Here is a 21885-nt window from a genome sequence, read left to right on the forward strand (position 1 = left end):
TCATGTTATTATTTTTTTCTCTGTGATTTTGTTATGTGGATTTCTTTTGTAGTTTCTGATTCTTGCGTGAGACTCAAACCTTCAAGTTTATGTCTGCTTTTTTTGTAAACTTTATGCGTCATTGTTTTTTATTTTTTTGGCATGAAAAGCTGGTTCCTCTAAGCTTCTCGGTTCTCTTTTGATTTTATATTGGAGTGGCCAGATCGCTTTTGTCTTCAGGAGTTCCCACAGAGGCCCAAGTCAGATGAGGATCAGATGCTCTCAGGCTTTCTCCTAAGGTCTGGATCCCTCAGGGAAAGATTTTAGCCTCAGGAATTTGGGGGTTGGACTGGCCTGGGAGCCGGGCCCAGGAAAGATGCTGGTCTAGGGCAGCTGGTGGCTGTGCCACCCAGAGATGCAGAGGAAGATGGGGGCAGGAAGAGGCACCAAGGGCTACTGGGGACTGCACTGAGGAGCTGGGTTGGTCTGGACGTAAAGGATCAGGAAGAGGAAAGGTCAGCTGTGGCATCCAGGAAAGAGCCTGGCCGGTTGTGCAGGACCAGGGAAAGAGGGAGGTGAGGGCTGGGCCAGGCCCAGAAGCAGTACTACTGGGGACCTGAGAAGGAACTGAGTTGGTCTGGATGCAAAGGATCAGCAAGCAATGGTGGTTCCCCAGGTGTCTGGGGTACAAAGAGAAGGAATGGGACAGGACCCAGGCTAGGAGGAGAGACAGGAGGGGGAGATGGGAGGGTGAATGAGGCTGGGGGAGTCAAGGCACAGAGGGTGCGATCAATTTACCCTGGAGAGAGGCCTGCAGGTCATGCAGGTCCAGGGAAGGAGAGGGTGGTGAGGGCGGGGCCAGGCCCAGAAGCAGTGCTTCTGAGGATCTGAGAAGGAACTGAGTTGGTCTGGATGCAAATGATCAGGAAGCAGTGGTGGTTCCCCAGGTGTCTGGGGTGCCAAGACAAGGAATGGGACAGACCCAGGCTAGGAGGAGGGCAGGGGTTGGGGGGGATGGTACTGTGGGACTGTGAATGAGACTGGGGGAGTCAAGGCCCAGAGGGCGTCGACTTACCCCGGAGAGAGGCCTATGGGTCAGAAGTTTGCATGACCCTGTGGGTTGTGCAGGCCCAGGAAAGCAGAGCAGAACCTTTCTTTTTCTTTTCTATTGTTCCTGTTTTTATTTTTGAGATGGGTTCTACTGTGTAGCCAAACTGCCTGTGATTTATCATTCTTCCATCCTCCTCATGTGCTTAGATTAAACTGTGTCACCTTGTCTGGCTTCTTGCCCTTGCAACTCTTTTGTTTCCCTCTCCCTTCTGTGTGTGTCTACCCCCTTCATTTTTGTGCTCTTGGAGACATTTATTTTGAAAATAAAATCTGTTCATGCTGGGCATGGTGGCACATGACTTTATTCTCAATTCCAGCACTTGGGAGGCAGAGGCAGGTGAATCTCTGAGTTCAAGGCCAACGTGGTCTACATAGTGAGTTCCAAGCCAGCCCCAGTACAGGGAGACCCTGTCTCAGAAAGACTAAAAAAAAAAATTTTTTTTAAAAATTCATTTATAAGGTGGCTTGTCAGCTCCTCATGGTAGATGCTGATAAAGGTTTTTCCCTATGGCAAGAAGCTTATCCTACAGTCTTGGTTTGTTTTTATTTTTTGAGATTGGGTCTCTGTCAAAACAAAACTAACCTCTTAATTTTTGTAGTCATTGATATGTATTGCTGAAATGAAACTCAAAATTTCATTGTATGGTGCTAATTCCAGCAGTGGAGTTCCAGACCAACAGGGCCTATATAGGGAGTGAGACCTTGTCTCTAGAATAAAATTTAAAAAAAAATAATTTTATGAACTGCTGTATTACAAATCAGCTTAATTCGATCTCATCAAGTTTTTCATCTGAAAGTAATAGCAGTTACTGAGAGTGAGACTCTGAAACTTGGAATGTGAGAACATATGTAGTTGGACCTGAGTGAAACTATTTCATACTTTTAGTGGAAGTAACTTACCCTCCTGAACATGAGAGCATCCTTTTCAAGAAAACCCTTTGCTTATGTGAGGCAGATGTCTTGCAGGAAGATTTTCATTCACCCCAAAACTTAACACCCAATCTTGTTGCCATTAGACTTACAGCCAGGATCAAGACCAGCCTGTGCTACATGGTGAATTCAAGGCCAGTCTGGAATATGTAGGGAAATGCTATCTTTAAAAAAAAAAAAAAAAGGACAGAAACCTGGGAGATATATGTGAAAAAACACTAAATGACATTAGGACAGTTAAATTTCAGTGATAGAGTACAACTAATAAAGTCTGAGTTTATTATGTAAACATGTGCAGTTAGAAGTCTCTTAACAGCTTCCTTGAGTACTGATGGAAATTTAAGCCAATTTATAGCCATATTTAATAAAATTAAACTACTAGAGTTTCACTGGCGTTATGTAGGAGACCAAAACCATGTCTTAGGTAGATAAGAACATTGGGGTGGGGGGCTGGAGAGATGGCTCAGTGGTTAAGAGCATTGGCTACTCAAAGGGCCCAGGTTCAGTTCCAGCACCCACATAGCAGCTAACACCTGTCCTCAGCATTAGGAACACATGTGGTGTATATGTATGTGTATATATACAGTCAAAACACATAAAATAAGTCATAAAAAAAAACGGAGTGGTTTTATCCTCTAGGATTTTCATATCTACTATACAGTATTAGGATATTCCCTGAAAAGGCTAAAGGACTATTACAGAACACAGCTCTCTGAGCAAAACAGCTGCCGTCTTCATCAGATCAACTGTCTGTTTACAAGAGTCTAACATAATCAGGCTTATCCACTGTTAACACTCCCTCATATGAGGAGTGGATAAGAAGGGTCACTGAACCCTCACCTAAAATTCTAGCCACTCCAACCAGCCATTTTTGTACAGCCCGCATTCTGCTTACTCTGTTTCATAGGCTAGAGATAACTTGGGAAATGCTACTGTTAAAATAGGTTCCTTGATGCCAGGCTTATGTGGTGAGACTGTTTCAAAAAAAAGAAAAAAAGATGGGATCTGGATCTGGAACTGGAAGGAGTTGTTTAAATTCATATTAAAGGACTGGAGAGATGGCTCAGCAGTTAACACTGACTGCTCTTGCAGAAGACTCAGGTTTGGTTCCAGCACCCACATGGTGACTCAGAACCCTCCATAACTACAGTTTCAGAGGACCCAGCACCCTCTCCTGGCCTTCATGTGCACTAGGTTTACACACAGTACATGTGGGCAAAACACTCATGCACATAAAATAAAAATAAATGAACTCTTTCCCTCATATGACCTGCTTCCATGTTTAAAACGAAACATGTCCTCTACTTACCAAGATAGGGTGAAGGCTCAGCAAGTAGATATTTCATATTTCTCTATAATCAGTCATGTAATTAAGAGCCAATTACATATGTTCTGTAAATCCTGTTTAAAAGACAAAAGCACTACCTGTGTAGAATTAGGCAGAGTTTGTAACCCTATGGGGATTGAATAGGATTGCTGCAAGACTAGCAAGATAAACAAGTTGCAAAGATAATCAGAAAGACATTTTCCCATGGTGGAAACCTTAATTTCTGAAAAGAGTCAATATGGATCCACTGGCCTCTGCTTCCTGAAGGGTAGGATTAAAGGCTGATTTGTTTTTTGATGTGTTGTAATAGCTGCTTCTCTTGAGTCTTATTTAATTGACCTAATGTACTTAAACTTGTTCTTAATCCTCCATCCCCCACAAAATATAGTTAGAAAACAGCAACCTAGTTCGAGCAACTAAGATATAAGTAGAATTCTAAAATACATAGTGTGATAGATTAAAAGAGATAGTTACTGCCTCTAGGACTGAGGTAGAGTAGCAAGGATGGAATGCGTTTAGATCATTTCTGGCTCTCCAGCCAGACTGAGATTCACATATTGTTAGAGAGTATGTCGTCTACTGGATGCTGGAGAGGCTTGAGGTGCTCCAGATGTTTGTAGCCAAGCATAAAACTTCCAATAACAAACTTACTACAAAGCCACTTACTAATTTGGCGAAGAAGTCAACTGGGGCATTGGCAAAATTTTCTGGAAAACTTAGCTGAAGCCTGCTGAGTAGCTGTCCTGTGGGGAATACTGTCATTGTGTGAAGAGTGTGTTTGTGTGTGAGATGGGGGGAGGGCACGCTGATGTACACACTTAAAGGCCTATACTGGAGTAAGCAGGCAAGCACAATATAATTGGAAGAGAAGATCCTTCTGGAATATTCTCCCAAGTGATATTAACTTAATACAATTTAGCATTGTTCCAGCTGATAAAGGAGAAACATGTTCAGGGGATAACTGTGTTACATAAAATAAGGCAGGGAACTCCCACTTAAAGGCCTGTACTGGAGTGGCAGGCAAGTACAATGTAATTGGAAGAGAAGACCCTTCTGGAATATTCTTCCAAGGGATACTAACTTAGTAAAATTAAGCATTGTTCCAGCTGATAAAGGAGAGACATGTTCAGGGGCTAACTGTGTTTCATAAAACAAGGCAGGGAACTGCTTTTCACTTGAGAGACAATTCTGTAACTGATAGACTCACGTATTTATAGTGTGCCGTTCATTTGTTAGGGTTGGTCCTAATTTCCTTATGGTGTAATTTTCCTTGAAGAAATCCCTTTAAGTATCTCTTACAAATACAGGCCTGCTGGCGATTAATTCTTACAGCTTTTGTACATCTGAACAATTCTCATCTTGTCTTTGATTTTGATAGGTTTGATATGCAGGTTTTAGTATTCTAGGTTGACATTTTACCCTTTCAGCATTTAAAAAAAATATATTTGTGGGCTGGGCATGGTGAGGCACGCCTTTAATCTTAGCACTTGGGAGGGAGAAGCAAGCGGATCTCTATGAGTTCAAGACCAGCCTGGTCTACATAGTGAGTTCTAGGTCAGCTGGGACTACAGGGAGACCCTGTCTCAAAAAGACCAAAATATTTGTGTGCTGTGACACAATGTATGGAGGTTGGAGGACAATTTGGAGGAGTCCATTATCACTTTCTACCATGTGGGCTCTGGGGTCATCAGGTATGGTAGCACTCACCTTTACTCATTATATTGATTAAGCTGGTCTTGATCTCATAGAGATCCGAATACCTTTGACTACAGAATGCTGGGATTAAAGGCATGTGCCACCATGCCTGGCCTATTTTTTATTTATTTATTTTTATTTAAACATTTATTTTAGCTGGTGTGGTGGCACCAGCCTGTAGTCCCGGCACTTTGGAGGTACCATCACATTTTCTTTTTATTTTGACATATGGTTTATATGAAAGTATGTTCAACTACCAAATTTTGTCATTACTATTGCCTTGTTAGAGATTCCTAATACGTCAGAGGTCAGATAATACATTGCTTATTAACCCAATTATTTTATTTTTACTGATACATTTAAAAATTTTTTAATTAAAAAAATGATGTGTATGAGTGTTTTGCCTGCATTTCTCTAAGTGCACTGCATGCATGCGGTGCCTGTGAAGGCAAGAAGAGGATGTTGGGTCCCCTGATACTGGTGTTGTGGATAGTTGTTTTTTGCCATGTGAATGCTGGGAACTGATCCCTGGGGTCCTTAATTGTTGCACTGTGTCTTCAACCTTTACCATCTCTCTAGCCTTACAGAATGTTTTGTTGTTTTGAGACAGGTTCTCCCTGTAGTTCCTGCTGGCCTGGAACTCACAGAGATCCGCCTGCCTCTGCCTCTGCTGGGATTAAAGATGTGCTCCACCACGCCCGACTCAAATGTTTTTGCAATTAATGAATTTAGGGCTAGAGAGATGGCTCAGCAATTAAGAACACTGACTTCTTGCAGAAGACCCTGGTTTGAATCCCAGCACCCATATGGCAACTAACATCTGTCCATAATTCCAGTTCTAGGGGATCCGGTAGCCTCTTCTGCCCTCCACGGGCATTGCATGACACAGGTGTACTTACCTACATGCAGGGATAACACTCATACACATAAAATAAAAATAATAAATTAGCCGGGTGTGGTGGCCTACTCAGCCACTACATAATCCAGCACCCGGGAGGCAGAGGCAGGCAGATCTCTGTGAGTTTAAGGCCAACCTGGTCTATATAGTGAGTTCCAGGACAGCTGGGGCTACAGGGTGACCCTGTCTCAAAAGAGACCAAAAAAAAAAAAATATTATTTTTTAAATTAATGAATTCAGCATGGTTTCAAGTGAAAAGGTTAAAAAAAAAAAATCCAGTTACACTTTTGTGCACCAGCAGCAAATAATTGAAATGAAAGCTTTTTTCAATTGTATGTATTGCAATACCGTATGTATCATCAATGCCAATTTTTCTTCCAAAACAGTATAAAATTGTAGTTTGATTTTTGTGTGTGCTGGCAGATACCTTTAAACCCAGTACTCAGAAGTCAGAGGCTGGCAGCTGATTCCTGTGAAATCAAGGTCAGCCTGATCTACATAGTGAGTCCAGGCCGTCTGGGGCTACAGGGAGACCCTGTGTCAATAAAAGGATTTTTAGTTTCATTGGTTGAGCATGAAAGTCAAGGGACAATATTGTGAGAAACTGGTTTCTTTGTGGCTTACAGTCACACCACCTTTTCTCTTTTATTCTCTAGGAGCTAATCGAATGGAATGACAGGTGGAGTGACTTTCATGACTTCATTTCCATTGACTTGATTTCTTTTTTTTTTTAGGTCTTTTTGAAGCAGGGTCTCCCTGTAGCCCCAGCTGTCCTGGAACTCACTGTGTAGACCAGGCTGGCCTCAAACTCACAGAGATCCACCTGTCTCTACCTCCCAAGTGCTGGGACTACAGGTGTGCACCACCACGCCCAGCTTGGTTTGATTTCTTTTTAATGCTTATATAATTGAATTCAATTAAGCTAAATATGCTTTCTAAATCATTACACATTTTCAAAAATTTTCAACTTGTTTTGGAATTATCAGTTCACCAGTATGTATCTGTTATTCACCCTGTTATTAATTTTTCTGTATTGTGTCGGTGTGATTAACATCGGCTGTTCATATTTTCAGTGAGAGAAGTTTTCATTGGTCACATTGCCTCACCTCTCTTCTCTTTTGGGATTACGTTTGAGATTGTTGTTAGGTCTACTGGTTTAGTCGTGCATGTCGCATAGATTATTGTTTCTATTTTTTTTGTCATTTTGCTTTATTGTAATTACTAAACCACTTTACCATTGTTGTGGCCAATAAGTTTTTATTTTGGCAGACATTTTCTCATTTTCAAAAATTTTCTTGTCCTTTTTTTCTTTTTAAAAATAGAACCTCTCAATTTAATCTAAAATGCTTTTTTATGGTTTTTTTTTTTTTTGCAAATTACCTGTTCCCTTCTTGAATAGTTTTCTTTTTGTCTGCCTTACATCCTCTCTGTCACAGAGTTTTCAGAAACCTGGGATTTTTAGGTTCCTGTACATATTTGTGAATAACAGATACTATTAATTGCCATAGCTAGCTTGTGTTTTCTCTGCAGGTAGTTAAGTAATTTTTTTTTTTTTTTTTTTTGCCTTTTTTGAGACAGGGTCTCCTTGTAGCCCCAGCTGCCCTAGAACTCACCATGTAGATCAGGCTGGCCTCGAACTCACAAAAAGATCCGCCTGCCTCTGCCTCCCAAGTGCTGGGATTAAAGGCGTGTGCCACCACGCAAGTAATTATTTTAAGAGGCACAGGCCTTAAAATCTCAGCACGCAGGCGACAGAGACAGGCGGATCTCTGTAGGTTCAAGGCCAACCTGATCTACATAGTGAGTTCTAGGCCCGTTGGGGCTACAGGGAGACCCTGTCTCCAAATAAAAAAAAAGAATTGTCCTGAATAGAAGGGCTGACTCTGTTACCAAAGGGCAGGGCTTATACAGAAGGAGAGTTCCTTTTGTTCTTAGCATTGGTTTATAAAGTATGCAGAGAAGCAGGAAGCTGGAATACTTAAACTACTTGCCAAAGCAAGGAGGCCACTTGGGACAAAGCAGCTACTTCTTTTGTCCCTTGATAGAGTTGCCTATAAATTCCTTTGTTTCAGTTTCTGCTTGGTGTCTGTTTTAAAGGTCTAGTATCACCCCCGATTAGGCACTACTTGGACCCTAACATACTCAGTAGGAGCCATCACTGTACAGTAACATGGTTCACTTTAATTTTAAGAACAAGTTTCTGGATGTAGACTAAGAATAAAACCTATAATTGCCAATTGTTCCATTCAATTTTGATAAATTTTATAGTTCTCCACAAATGTAAGTTTTAAAATAGGGGTTGGCTGTGTTTATTACTATGAGTATATTTTTGTGATCTAAGTGACAAAAGATAGGAGAGGATATAATTTATCTCTCAGATTTTGGTTTGAAGACCTGAGAGTGGTTTTTCTTCTTTCTGTATTTTATTTTACTCTGGAAGTGTGTGTGTGTGTGTGTGTGTGTGTGTGTGTGTGTGTGTGTCTGTGAGTGTTATGTTTCTCATGCACACTGTTCTACATTTGTGTAGTTTGTTTAAAAATTATCACTCCTGGGTTGGGGCTGGAGAGGTGGCTTAGCAGTTAAGAGCACTGGCTGCTCTTGCAGAAGACCTCTAGGTTTGAGTACCAGTGCCCAAATGGTAGCTAACCCCGTCTGGAAACTCCAGTTCCACCCTCTTCTGGCCTCCATGGGCATTTCATGACACGGGTACACCTACCTACATGCAGGCAATACTTACACACATAAAATTAAAAAAAAACATATATATATATATATATATATAGATATATATATATAACTCCTTGGGGAGGAAGAATACCAAAAAATATGAATGAAAAATTTGAGAATAATATTATTTTTCTCTTTTTTTTTCAGTTTGAACAGAAAAGTGGTGCAGTTTTTGATGAAATTGTAGAGAACTGTAAGTACCATTTGAGAAAAAAGTCGTCTTTAGATAGATGTTAATCTGGATAAAACCTTTAACCATTAGATTGTTTAGTTAGTGTTGAATTATGTAGTGGTAGAGTTTAACTTAGCCTCATTTCCTGGTAGTACTTCAGCAGATTAAATTGAGTTGTTACATTCTTTTTATTTTTCAGTAAATATTCTTTCAGTTTTTAATGTGCTAAATACGGCAATACTTTATGCCAGTGTGAATATGTAGATTACACTTACCATTTTTAAAGGTTTCTACTTTGTAGTCTTTTTGCTCTTTAGATTTCTGTGTAATAATATTACACATAATAAAAAGTAATTTTTGTTCTTTTAATTATAAAAGTAATACATTCAATTTACAGTATAGAAATGAATAAAGTAGAAGGTAAAAGTTTTTGTTATCATTTTTCAAAAGATAGTTTAAGAGCTTAATTAATATATCTTTCCAGACTTTTTCTGTGATGTATATATATAGATAGTTTATGGTGTGTGTGAAGAAATTATATGAATGCTGTTCCTGGTTTTCTTTAGACATTTTTCTGTATCAATGGATATAGACCTATTGCATATATCCTTTTAATGGCTACTGAGTTTTTTATTGTAGGGCTCTACTATAACCAGCTTGTTTTTTATAAACAATTTCAGTTTTTTCATTATTATGAACAGCACTGAATAAGTTTTAGATTTTTATATATACCATTGTATCCTTGTTCAAAGATTTAAAAAATTACAGTTTTTTGGTCTTTTTTCAGACAGGGTCTTCCTGTAGCCCCAGCAGGCCTGGAACCTCATTATGTAGACCAAGCTGTAGAATTCATAGAAATCTACCTGCCTCTGCCTCCTGATTGCTGGGACTAAAGGCACATACTTTTTCATCTAGAATTTTTGTTCTTTTTTTTTTTTTTTTTTTTTTTTAAAGATAGGGTCTCACTGTATAGTAGTTGCTTGCCTGGAACTTGCTATGTAGACTAGGCTAGCCTGGAATTCACAGAGATTCTTTTCCACTATAGTGCTGGGATTAAAGGCATTCACCACCATGCCCAGCTTTTTCTTTTTTAAGTTTACCTCCACTCATAGGATTTGTAAGTACATTCTTACTCTTTGTGATTAGTTTGGTAATTTTTTTAATGATAATAGTTTTTTTTTTCTGTTACTTGTTATTGATAGATAAATAGTTCTTCTGATCTTCAGTGGATTTAGTTATTAAATGTCCTTTTTGTTGTAAGCAATAAATATAGTCTACCTAGAAGAAACATTTGTTTTGATTGTAAGGATTGATTTCAGGGCCTCACACATTTTAAACAAGCACTCTATCACTGAACAGTATTATCCCAGCTCCAGAAAAAAAAATTTACATGTCCATTAGACTATTTCACAGAAATTAATGAGGTAATAAAGAACAAATTTCTTTCTGAGTCCTCAGCAAAAAGAATATTATAGACCACTGTCTTTGCAGCGATTTCAGAAAACTGTCATGTTTGATGGACTTTTTTCTTTTGTTCTCTTTTGGAGATGGGGGTCTCACTATGTATCCCTGACTGACCTGTAACTCACTATGTCAGTGAGGCTAGAGATCTGCCTGCCTCATCCCAAGTGCTGGGACTAAAGGTGTCTGCTACTGTGGGTAGCTTGATTGATTTTTTTAAGATTAAAAGTCTATAGACTGATTTAATACTGTACTTGGGGAAATATAACTGGAAGTTTATTCTTTTGAGGTTCTAGGTTATTTTTATATTTTGTGTTTAAAATTTTCTGACATTTACTTGAAAGTGTAAAATCACATATTCAGAAATAATCGGAGTCAGAAAATTAAGCAGTCCTTCAAATACATGAGTACTTTGCAATTAGCAGAAATGAAGTTTTGTAAATTACAGTAATTTTAATAAAAAATGGTACTCATACGTATTTTAATTATAGAGTAAATACTTCCCTGTCATTTTATTTTTACTTTTTAAAATGCATATTAATTTGAAATTGCAAGCTCCTAGAAAAAAGATTATGACTAGGCTACCTTGATTTTTCTGCTCATCTTTGAATTAATCATCAGTGGTCAGGAGAACAGGGAAAGATACCATAGTAAGACAAAGCAAGGCAGGACATAGCCCTCTGCTTTGACTTCTCTTTTTCACCTTATTTCTCTAACCAGATAATTTTGAATATCTCTTGTAAACATATCTTTGTCTGGAATTGTATGGAATATGTAGACCAGGATAACCTCAAATTCATGGAGATCTGTCTGCCTCTGCTGAGATTAAAGGCATGTGCCACCACATGGTGCTGATTAATTTATTTTTATTATTTCTTTAAGTCATACAGGGTTACCTTAAGGCCATCTTCATAAAAATGTATCATGTGCTTTGAACAGATTTCAAATCCTGAAGTGATAAGGATAGTGTACTATGTAGATAATCAGAAATTTTCCATTACCAAAGGTGATTAGGGTCTTCTACTTTGACTTAGGATTTGTTTCCTGGGAAAAAAGAGATTGTTATATTCATCTCAGTTTCTCAAAGTAACTATTATTGTGTTAGACTTACCACATACCGATTGCTCAAGACTGACAGAAGAACATGGAACTTCAAACAACTTGTTCTGCAGTTCAGTTCTGCCCTCCTAAAGTATATATAACCTTTTTGAATCTTTCCTCAAAATATAGTTACTAGCCAGGGGTGGTGGTACACACGTCTTTAATCCCAGCACTCTGGAGGCAGAGGCAGGAGTTGTTTGAGCCAGCCTGGTCTACATAGAGAGTTCCTGGTCAGGTAGTATTACATAATAGGTCTACTATAATCTGCTAATTATTGGCATACATAAACGGACAGCTTAATTCCAATCCCGTTTCAGCAAGTTTGTCTTAAACAAGAAAAAGGAAGATTGACTTTCAAAGTTAAAAAATTTTTTAAAAAAATATTTTATTTTTATTTTATGTGTATAAATGTATTGCCTGCATGCATGTGAGTGCACCTGTGTCATGCAATGCCTTGGAGGTCAGAGAGGGCTTTCAGTTCCCCTGGAACTGAAGTTAAGGAGGGTTGGTAGCCACCATGTGGGTGCTGTGAATCGAACCTGTGTCCTCTGCAAGAGCAGTCAGTGCTCTTAACCGCTGAGCCATCTTCTCCAGCCCTGAAGTTAAATTTTTTTTAGTGAATAGGAAAAAAAAAGTTTTCATTTTATGCAGGTGAAGAGAAAGCAAGGTTGTTTAATTACAGCTCATTTACCAGAAGAATGTGTGTTGAAGATTTTTCAAGATGCGTGGTGACAAAGTGGGTTATTTTGAATTTTTAATATTAAACTTCTTTATTATTTATGTATTATTTTTACTTTATGTGTATGAATGTTTTGTTTGCATGTATGTAAGTGCACCACATGGATAGGCCAGACTTTGGCGTTGGGTCCCCTGGAGCTGGAGTTACAAACAACCATATAGATGCAGGGAACTGAACTTGGGTCCTATGGAGAACAGTGAGTGCTCTGAACTGCTGAGCCATATTGCCAGTCTGTATTACCTTTTTTAAGAACTATTATTTAGGGCTGGTTGTTGTAGTGTACACCTTTGATCCCAGCACTTGGGAGGCAGATCTCTCTGAGGTCCAGGCCAGCCTGGTCTACATAGCAAGTTCTAGGCCAACTTGGGCTACAGGGAGACCCTATGTCAAAAGACCAAAAAAACCCCTCAAAACTCTAATCTAGTTTACATTAGGATAGCAGCAGGTTCCACTCTGGGTAGTGGAAGCATAGACATTTCTCTTTGTTTTATTTACTTATTTTTTGATTTATCTTTTTTTTTTTTGAAACAGGGACTTGCTGTAGCTCCAGCTGGCCTCAAACTCGCTATGTAGACCAGGGGCTGGCCTTGACCTCACAGAAATCCACTTGTCTTTATGCCTCCGGAGTGTTGGGATTAAAGGCATGTGCTTATGCCTGACCCGCTTGTTTTAATTGCAGTTAAATTTATTGTGTGTGTGTGTGTGTGTGTGTGTGTGTGTGTGTGTGTGGCGGGGGAGGGGGTGGTTATCCATCTCACAGTGCTCCATGTGGAGATCAGAGGATGCTTTGGAGTTGGTTGTCTCCTACCTTTACTTGGGTTTCAGGGATTGAACTTAGGTCTCTAGACTTGCAAGGCAAGTGTCCTTTGCCCTGGAAACTTCTCATTGGTCTCTTGTTTATTTGAGACAAAGTCTCATTCTGTGGCCCAGACTGCCCTGTTACTCTGCAGCTCATGCTGACCTCAAACTTGCAATGATCCTTTTGCCTTTGCCTCCTTCCTAAGCGCTGGAATTACAGATGTGAGCCATCATACCTGGCAGAAATTTATTTTTCATAATAAAGATGCCAGGATGATACTAGGGCTTTGTTGTGGTCATCATAAATCCAGGGCTTTGGGACTAGAGAGATGGCTCAGCAGTTAAGAACACTGGCTGCTCTTGTTGAGGACCTGGCTTTGATTCCCAGCACCCACATGGTAGCTAACAGTAACTCCAGTTCCAGGAAATCTGATGCCCTCTTCTGACATTCACGAGCATTTACACAGGTGCACTTACATACATGCGGCAGTATGCTCATACACATTAAAAAAAAACAAAAAACCCAAAACAAAAGCAACAATCCAGGGTCCTGAATCATACACTTTGTGCATGCCTTCCATATTTATGACCGCTGCATCCTCTGTCCTGGGACGAGATATGAAGTAGAAGAAAAAAACACATTTCTAAACTGAATCAGCTACTTCTGTTGGGGGATAGGATCTCACTTTGTAGTTCATGTAGGAAAATATTGAAACAAAAGCTTTAAATTTATTTAGAAATATAACACTGGAAGAAAATTGAAAATTTTACTTGAAAAAGAACATAGTTTTCAATAGTTTAATTCATTATAGTTAAACTGTACTACAGTTTCAGTGGACTTAGTAGATAATAGAATATTTTATTCAACAGAGACAGAATACATTTCTTCTCAGCAATCTATGCAACCTAAAATGCAGTACACTCAGCCACAAGTCAAGTGTTAGCAAATACAAAAGAATCTAAATAATTTGTTAACCTTTTTAGATCAGAGTGCTGTAAAACTAGAAACTACACAAATACATGGGAGCCTGAACAGTATACTCTTGAATGGTCAGTGGCCCATTGTAGTATTTTGAAGGGAGATTTAAAAAATTGTAGAAGCAAATGAAAAATAACTCACAAATTAATAGAACTGTAGAGTACAGTGAAGACAGTTCTAAGTTTATAACTGTGAATGCTTATAGGAAAAATTTAGGAAGAAGCTGGGCCTCTAATTGGCAGCATTTGGGCGGTAAAAGCAGGCAGATCTCTTGAGTTTGAGGCCAACCTGGCCTACATTGTGAATTTTGGGCTAGTCAAGACTACATAGTGAGACCTTGTCCCAAAACAAACACAAAGGGAGGGGATCTAAATTTATCAAATTATATTGTATGAAAATCATAAAACTTTAATAAGAAAAAAAAAACCCGGAAAGATACCAAAATAAAGTTTATTTAAGTTTATATAAATATGTAAGTTTATTCTTTTAAAAAAGATTGAGAACTCTGGCCAAACTAACAGAAAGAGAAAGAAATCCACACTGATAAAATTAGAGATGAAAAAGAGGTGGTAACTAGGGTCCAGTGAAATACAGAAAATCATCAGTGAGTACTTTTAAACTTAAATACAAAAAAGAAAAATAAAAAAAAAAAAGGTGAATCTAGAGGAAATGGATAAAGCCCTAGATTTGTGTGACTTACTAAACTGAAGATTTAAACAACTTAATACAGATCCAGCACAGCCTCCCAAGTTTAAAATGGTAAGAGTCTCTCATCAAAGAAAAGCCCAGGACTGGACAAATTCTACCAAGCCTGGAAAGAAGTGCTGACATCAATGCTCCCAAATCTGTTCTTTCAAGTAGAGATGGAAGGAACACTACCAAACTCACTCTGTCCAAATCTGGAAAAGAGCACAACAAAAAACTTATAGACCCAATTTCCTTTTGGAGGATAGAGACAAAACTTCTCAATAGAGTTTTTTGCTAGCTGCATTCGAGAATATATTGTGAAGATCATCATGAACAAGTTGGTTTTATTCCAGAGATGCAAAGTGTAGTGTCCACAAATCAACAAGTGTAATTCAGCATAAAAGTAGATTTAAGGACAGAAATAACATGATCATCTCGGTGCTGAGAAGCCTTCAGAAAATATCAATATCCATTAGAACAATAAAAGCCTTGAAGAAATTAGGAATAAAAGTTACATTTCTTTGTAGTAAAGACTGTACAGCAAATCCAAAGCCAAAATTTTACTAAATTAGGGAAAACTGAGGGGATTTCCTCTAAAATCTGAAATGAAATAAGGGTGCCACTCTTATTTTGCACTAAGATGCTTTGTGCAGTGCAGTAGAGAGCAGTAAGGTAAAATAGAAGTATACAAATAGGAAAGGAAGAAGTCAAATCAATTCCTATTTGCAGGAAACATGATCCTATGTTTAAAAGCTCCTTAGGACTCAGAAAATTCTCAGACCTGATAAACACTTTAAGAATTTTTAAAAAATTTTTATGTTTATGAGTGTTTTAGGAAGAAGTCAAATTAATTCCTATTTGTAGGCAACATGATCCTGTACTAAGAACTCCCAGAAAACTCTGACTTGGTAAACATTTTCTTTTTGAAAAAAGGTTTTTAAAATTTATTTTTATGTGTTTGAGTGTTTTGCTTGCGTGTATGTAGGTACACCATGTTCATGCAGTGCTTACACAGACCAGAAGAAGGTGTCAGATCACCTGGATCTGGAGTTAGGGATGGTTGTTAGTGGTAATGTGGGTGCTGTCAAACAAACCCTGGGTCCTCTGCAAGAGCATACAGTGTTCTTAACCTGATAGATTTTCAACATAGTAGCATGATATAAAATCAACTTACAAAGATCAGTTCCTTTTTGTATGTCAATAGTAAACTTTCCCAAGAAAGAAATTTAAAAATGATCTCATATGTAATAGTTTCAGAATAATCAATACCAGAAAACCAAAACCAAAGCAAAAAACAAACAAACAAAAAAACCTTTGAATAAATGTAACAAAATGAAAGGCTTTTGAATAAAAGCTTTAGAACTGGAGAGATGGCTTATTGGTTAAAAGCACTGATGGCTCTTGCTGAGGATCCAGGTTTTATTCCCAGCACCCATGTGGTGGCTAAACTACTGGCTGTAACTCCAATTGTAGGGAATCTCTCACCCTCTTCTGACCTCCGTGGGCATTGTACGACACAGGTGCAGTCACACACGTGCAGGCAATACACATAAAAGTAATAATTAAAAAACTTTAAACCCTGAACAAAGAAATCAAAGAAGATGGCCCAGCGTGGTGGCACACGCCTTTAATCCCAGCACTTGGGAGGAGAGTCAGGGAGAGGATCTCTGAGTTCAAGGCCAGCCTGGTCATAGTTCCAGGCCAGCTGGGGCTACAGGAAGACCCTGTTTCAAAAAGACCAAAAAACAAAACAAACAAGATGCTATCTTTGGAAAATCATAATCATGAATTGGCAAGATTAATATAAAAATGGCTGTATTACTGAAATCAGCCTATGGATTACAGTATTCTACCCAGCAAAATTCCAATGACATTCTTTACAGAATTAGAAGAAACAATCATAAAATTCATATTGAAATGCAATAAAAAACCCCAAATAGCCATGGCAGTCCTTAGCAGAAGGAATAGTCACTGCTAGTGAATAGATTGGAGAAGTCATAAATAAACACATAGCGCTACAGCCGTTAACAGTTTTGAAAAAGCTATTAAAGTTCATTGTAGAGAAATTAGCCTGTTTTGATGCTAAGAAAACTGAATTTCTACTTGTAGAAGAATGAAATTAGACTCTTTTATATTACAGAGAATTGATCATATTTGAACTTGCTAGAGAAAACAAAAACGTTGTAATATAAGGGTACAGACTAGGATTTTCTGAAAAGGAATCCAGTCCCACAGGAAATAATCTCAAGAACTGACATAGGATTACCTGCAATTAAAAAGCTTTTGCACAGCAAAGTAATCAATTGTTGGAGTATAACGAGAGCCTATAAAATGGGGGAAAAATCTTTGCTGACTACAGAGAATTATTATTTAGGGTAAGTATTTTTTAAAACCCTGCGGACATCAAACAGCAAAAGAACCCCCCTATGTTATCAAATCAGTAAATTGGTTAATGAACTGAATAGATGATTCTCAAAAACATGTATTTCTAGAAGTCGTATGCTTAGGTCATATGGCAGTTCTAGTTTTCTTTTTTAAAATTGCCTTTTGTTTTCTACATGGCTATATCGTTGCATATCAGCACCAATTCAGTAGACAGATTGTGATTTTTGTACGTCTTCATCAGCCCATGTTATTATCAATGTTTTTGATAGTGTCTCTTGTAACTAATAGGAGATGGTAGCTTATTGTAATCTTGATTTGTATTGAAAGTTTTATTTATTTATTGAAACAGAGTCTCAATATGCAGCTAGGCCTAGAACTTGGCTTTGTGGATCAGGCTGGCCTCCAGCACACAGAGATCCTTCTGCCTCTGCTGAGATTAATAGAGATATGCTCTACAATGTCTTGTCTCTCATTTGTATTTCTTTAATTTGAGAATTGTGATGAGTAATATTGACTTGTTGGCCATCCTTTATCTTTGGAGAATTTTCTCTTCATGTCCTTTGCCCATTTTATAATCAGGTTATTTGATGTTCGCTTTGTTTAATTGTAAAAATTACACATTCTGTATATTAACCTTTATCAGATACTTTATTTGAACTGTCCTATCTGTTGGGTTTTCTGATCATAATTTCCATTGATGTGTGGAAGTTTTCAAGTTGAATATGCTGTAATTTCTATTTTTGCTTTGTTTTCTGTAGTTTTGGTAGGATAGCCAAGAATTCTTTGCCAAGTTGAGTGTCATAAAACTTCCCACCCCTTACAAGAATTTTGTAATTTGGTCTTTTATGTTTAAGAAATAATGGACTTTTAGCTGGGTGTAGTGGGACAAGTCCTTAATCCTAGCACTGGGAAGGCAGAGGTAGGGAGATCTCTGTGAGATTGAGACCAGCTGGGCTTACTAATGAGACTCAAAAGGGGATAGAGAGAAAGAAATAATGGAATTTTAAGTCAGGTATGGTGGCTCACATCAGTAGTTCTAGCTGAGAGGCTGAGGCAGGAGTATTGCTTTGAGTTGAAAAACAACCTGGGCTATATAGTAAGTTTTTTGCCAGCCTGAGCTAAAGTGAAACCTTTTTTTTTTTTTTCTTTTTTATTTTTGAGACAGGGGGTTCTCCCTGTAGCTCCAGCTGGCCTTTGTAGACCAGGATGGCCTTGAACTCACAGAGATTGACTCCCGAGTGCTGGGATTACAGGCATGCATCATCACGCCTGGCCCAAGTGAAACCTTTTCTTAAAATAACCAAAAATCAGGGCTAGAGAAATGGCTGATTGGTTAAGAATATGTACTGCTTTTGCAGAGGACCAGAGTTCCATTCCCAGACCTACTTTGGGAGGCTCAAAACTACCTGTAATTCTAGCTCCCAAGGACCCAAACCCCTTTTCTGTCCTTCATGGGCACATACAAACTCAAATATAGACACATAATTAAACACATAATACTTTTAAGTCTAGCTGGGCATGGTGGCGCACGCCTTTAATCCCAGTGCTTGGGAGGCAGAGGCAGGCGGATCTTTGTGAGTTTGAGGCCAGTCTGGTCTACCTAGCAAGTTGCAGGCCAGCTGAGGCTACAGGGAGACCCTGTCTCAAAAGACAAAAACAAAGAAAAAAAACTAAGTTTAGGGGCTCAGGGATTAGGAGTACTGGCTACTCTTGCAAAGAGGATCCAGGTGTCCCGTCTGTCCCATACCACCCCCCACCCCCTGCTGCCCCAAGGACTGCTAATTCCATTTGGTCTTTGTGGGCATTGCACGTACACGGTACACTTACATACCTGGAGGCAAAACACTCACGTGTATAAAATAAAAACAAATATATAAAATAATTAAGAATCTACACCCCCCCATTCTTGTGCATGTACACATATGCACACTGACTTGAATGTTCTTGTGTGTATATATAAGAATTTGTACTAGCATTTGCCAGTCTGTGAATTTTGCCTCCAGCATTGCAACAAAAGGAATTTTTTTTTTTTTTTTTTGGTCTTTTTGGTCTTTTTGAGACAGGGTCTCCCTGTAGCACCAGTTGTCCTGGAACTCACTATGTAGCCCAGGCTGGCCTCAAGCTCACAGAGATCCACCTGCCTTTGCCTCCCGAGTGTTGGGATTAAAGGCATGCGCCACCACGCCAGGTAACAAAAAGAATTTTTAAAATGTATTCTGTGTATGGACTTGTGGAAGTTCATAGTTTCTGTATTTTAAATTTTTCAAAACTCCATGAATGTTCTTGTGTGTGTGTATGTGCATGTGTGTCTGTGTCCCCACGTGCAAGTGTGCATGTGTGTTCTTAACTGCTGAACCATCTCTCCTGCCTCCAAGATCTGTTTGTTACAGTGAACCTTTGTCTGAAACAAGTTTTTATTTATTTATTTTTATATATTTATTTATTTATTTGGTCTTTTTGAGACAGGGTCTCCCTGTAGCCCCAGCTGTCTTGGAACTCACTGTGTAGACCAGGCTGGCCTGCCTGCCTATGCTTCCCAAGTGCTGGGATTAGAGGTGTGCGCCACCACGCCCGGCCCTATTTTATGGATTTTTTATGGATGTTTTTATTTCTAATTTTTAGAACATCCGAAGGACAGAAAAGGCTGTTGGATCCCCTGGAACTGGAGTTAACAGACAGTTGTTAGCTGCCATGTGGGTGCTGGGATTTGAACCCAGGTCTTCTGCAAGAACAGTCAGTGTTCTTAACCGCTGACCTGTCTCTCCAGCCCTTAAAACAAGTTTTAAACCCATTGTTCCATTGCAATGGATGATAAACTTTTTGGTAAGGAACTAGATGGTAAACATTTGAAGCTTTGTAGATTTTATGTCTCTGTTACAGCAGTTAAACTATGCAACAGTACGTCTAAGGTAACAGTCACCTCAACTGTTGAACGAATTAATGTGCTTCCAATAAATGTTTGTGCACATACTTTCTTTTTAATGTAATTTTCCTGTGTTAGGAAATGGTCTTCATTTCATTTTGTTCTCCTAATCATTTGAAAATGTGAAAACAGTTATTATGAGTCTTGAGTTTTGCATAAAGTCATAGTTTACCTCTCCTTGTAGGTGATTCCTCATATCTAAGAATTGTAAATTCTCAAAATTTGTAGGAATATAAAATTTAATTCCCAAGAATTTTATCTGTTTACATTTTGCCTTGGTAAACTTTTGTTGTAGTTCATTTACCCAACTTCTAAAATATTAGAATATGAGATAAAATGTGGAATTCATTTTGTTATTATATTTTACATTTATTAATGTGTGTATATGTGTGCAGATGCCATAGCATGTACGTGGAGTTCACAGGACAGCTTGTGGGAATGGGTTTTCTCCTTCCACATGTGGGTCCTAGCGTGGAACTCAGGTTGTCAGGCATCATGGCCAGCACCTTTACTTGCTGAGCCACTGCTCTGGTTAATAATTATTAAAATTAGTAATTTAGGTGAACATTTTTTATGTTTTTTGGGACAGTTTTTAATTTTATGAAATGACAATTCCATTAAATTTATTGCCAAGTTCTCATTTAGTTGTTGGTCTTTTCTTTATTGCTTATAACAGTTCTCCCAGTGTTTGGTACCATTTACTTGCACAAATACCTGAAGGAAAGGATTTAAAGGAAGAAGTACTCAGGTGTTCTAATTTCTTTTGTGTTGCTCTGATAAAACATTGTGACCCAAAACAACTTGGAGTGGAAAGGGTTTATTTGGCTTGTACTTCCAGATTATAATCTATCATTAAGGGAAATCAGGGTAGAAACTCAAGCAGGAACCTGAAGCAGATATCTGCCTTGTTCTCACAGGCTCATGCTTATCTAGCCTTCTTATACAGCCTGGTACCACCTGGCCAGGGAAAGGCACTCATCCACTGTGTGCTGGGGACTCTTCCATCAATTACCAATCAAGACGTCCCAGGACTTTCTTCATTTGGAGCGTCTCATCTCAGATGACTCTAGACTGTGTCAAGTGGACAACCAGGATATCAAGGTTTCAGTCCATGGCCAGCTCACTCTATTGTGAAAGTGTACACCATCATGGGAGGGCAACATGCTAGAAAAAGCTATTCATGTCATAGCAGCCAGGGTACACAAGATAGGAAGAGACCAAGACCAAGATAGGAAGACCAAACTAAGAACGCTCAAGTACTGGCCCCCAGGGACCTCTTTCTCCAGCAAGATGCCACCTTGTATTATTTTCAGCACAATCTATTCAGATTGTGAATCTATCCTTAGATTAAACCTTAGGTTAGATCAGGGTCTCATCATCTCACAGAATTTCCCTTACAGACAGACAAAGGTATGCTTTACTGATCTCCTAAGTTTCCTCATCACAGTCAAGTTGACAGTCTCAAATGACTCTCATAGTTACTGGTGGTACAAATAATTTCTTATAATTCATGTTTTATCTTTGTGATCTTATATCTGTGCATATGCAGAATCTAATTTTAATGTAATTAAATGGTAATTAATGTGTTAGTGTTTTCCTTTGTGGTTTGCATCCCCTACCCCTTTCCATTTTATTTTGGAAATCTTAGATTGAGAAGAGAAAGATTAATTATAGGGGTAGCCTTGAGTTCAGTCTCTAGCATTGCATAAACCAGGCATGGTGGTGCACTTGGGATGTAGAGGCAGGAGGATGAGAAGTTTGAGACCATACTTGGTTGCATAGTAAGTTTGAGGCCAGCCCTTGCATATATGAGATGCTGTGTCACAAATAAATAAATAAATAAATAAATAAATAAATAAGTTATATTTGAAGCCGTGTTCATTGGTTCTTCCTTTCATTTAGGTAATTCTTCAGTTACCTAAATGAGAGAGATTGATTAATTAAGAATCTTTTTATATAACTTAAGCTGACCTT

General features: G+C 38.6%; 1 protein-coding gene across 7 annotated transcripts in view; it reads left to right on the forward strand.

Annotated features, from left to right (window-relative positions):
• The window catches only part of Zmym4 (zinc finger MYM-type containing 4), a 119375-nt gene that overhangs the window by 21082 nt on the left and 76408 nt on the right, over positions 1 to 21885 (forward strand). For all 7 annotated transcript variants that reach the window (XM_008832105.3, XM_029563116.1, XM_029563118.1 and 4 more), the window contains exon 2: positions 8814 to 8859. In XM_008832105.3, the coding sequence (XP_008830327.1) occupies positions 8814 to 8859 (46 nt within the window). The remainder of the gene's footprint in view (positions 1 to 8813; positions 8860 to 21885) is intronic.

This window comes from Nannospalax galili, unplaced genomic scaffold (genome assembly GCF_000622305.1).
Source record: "Nannospalax galili isolate Female #2095 unplaced genomic scaffold, S.galili_v1.0 scaffold1055, whole genome shotgun sequence".
Lineage (NCBI taxonomy): Eukaryota > Metazoa > Chordata > Mammalia > Rodentia > Spalacidae > Nannospalax > Nannospalax galili.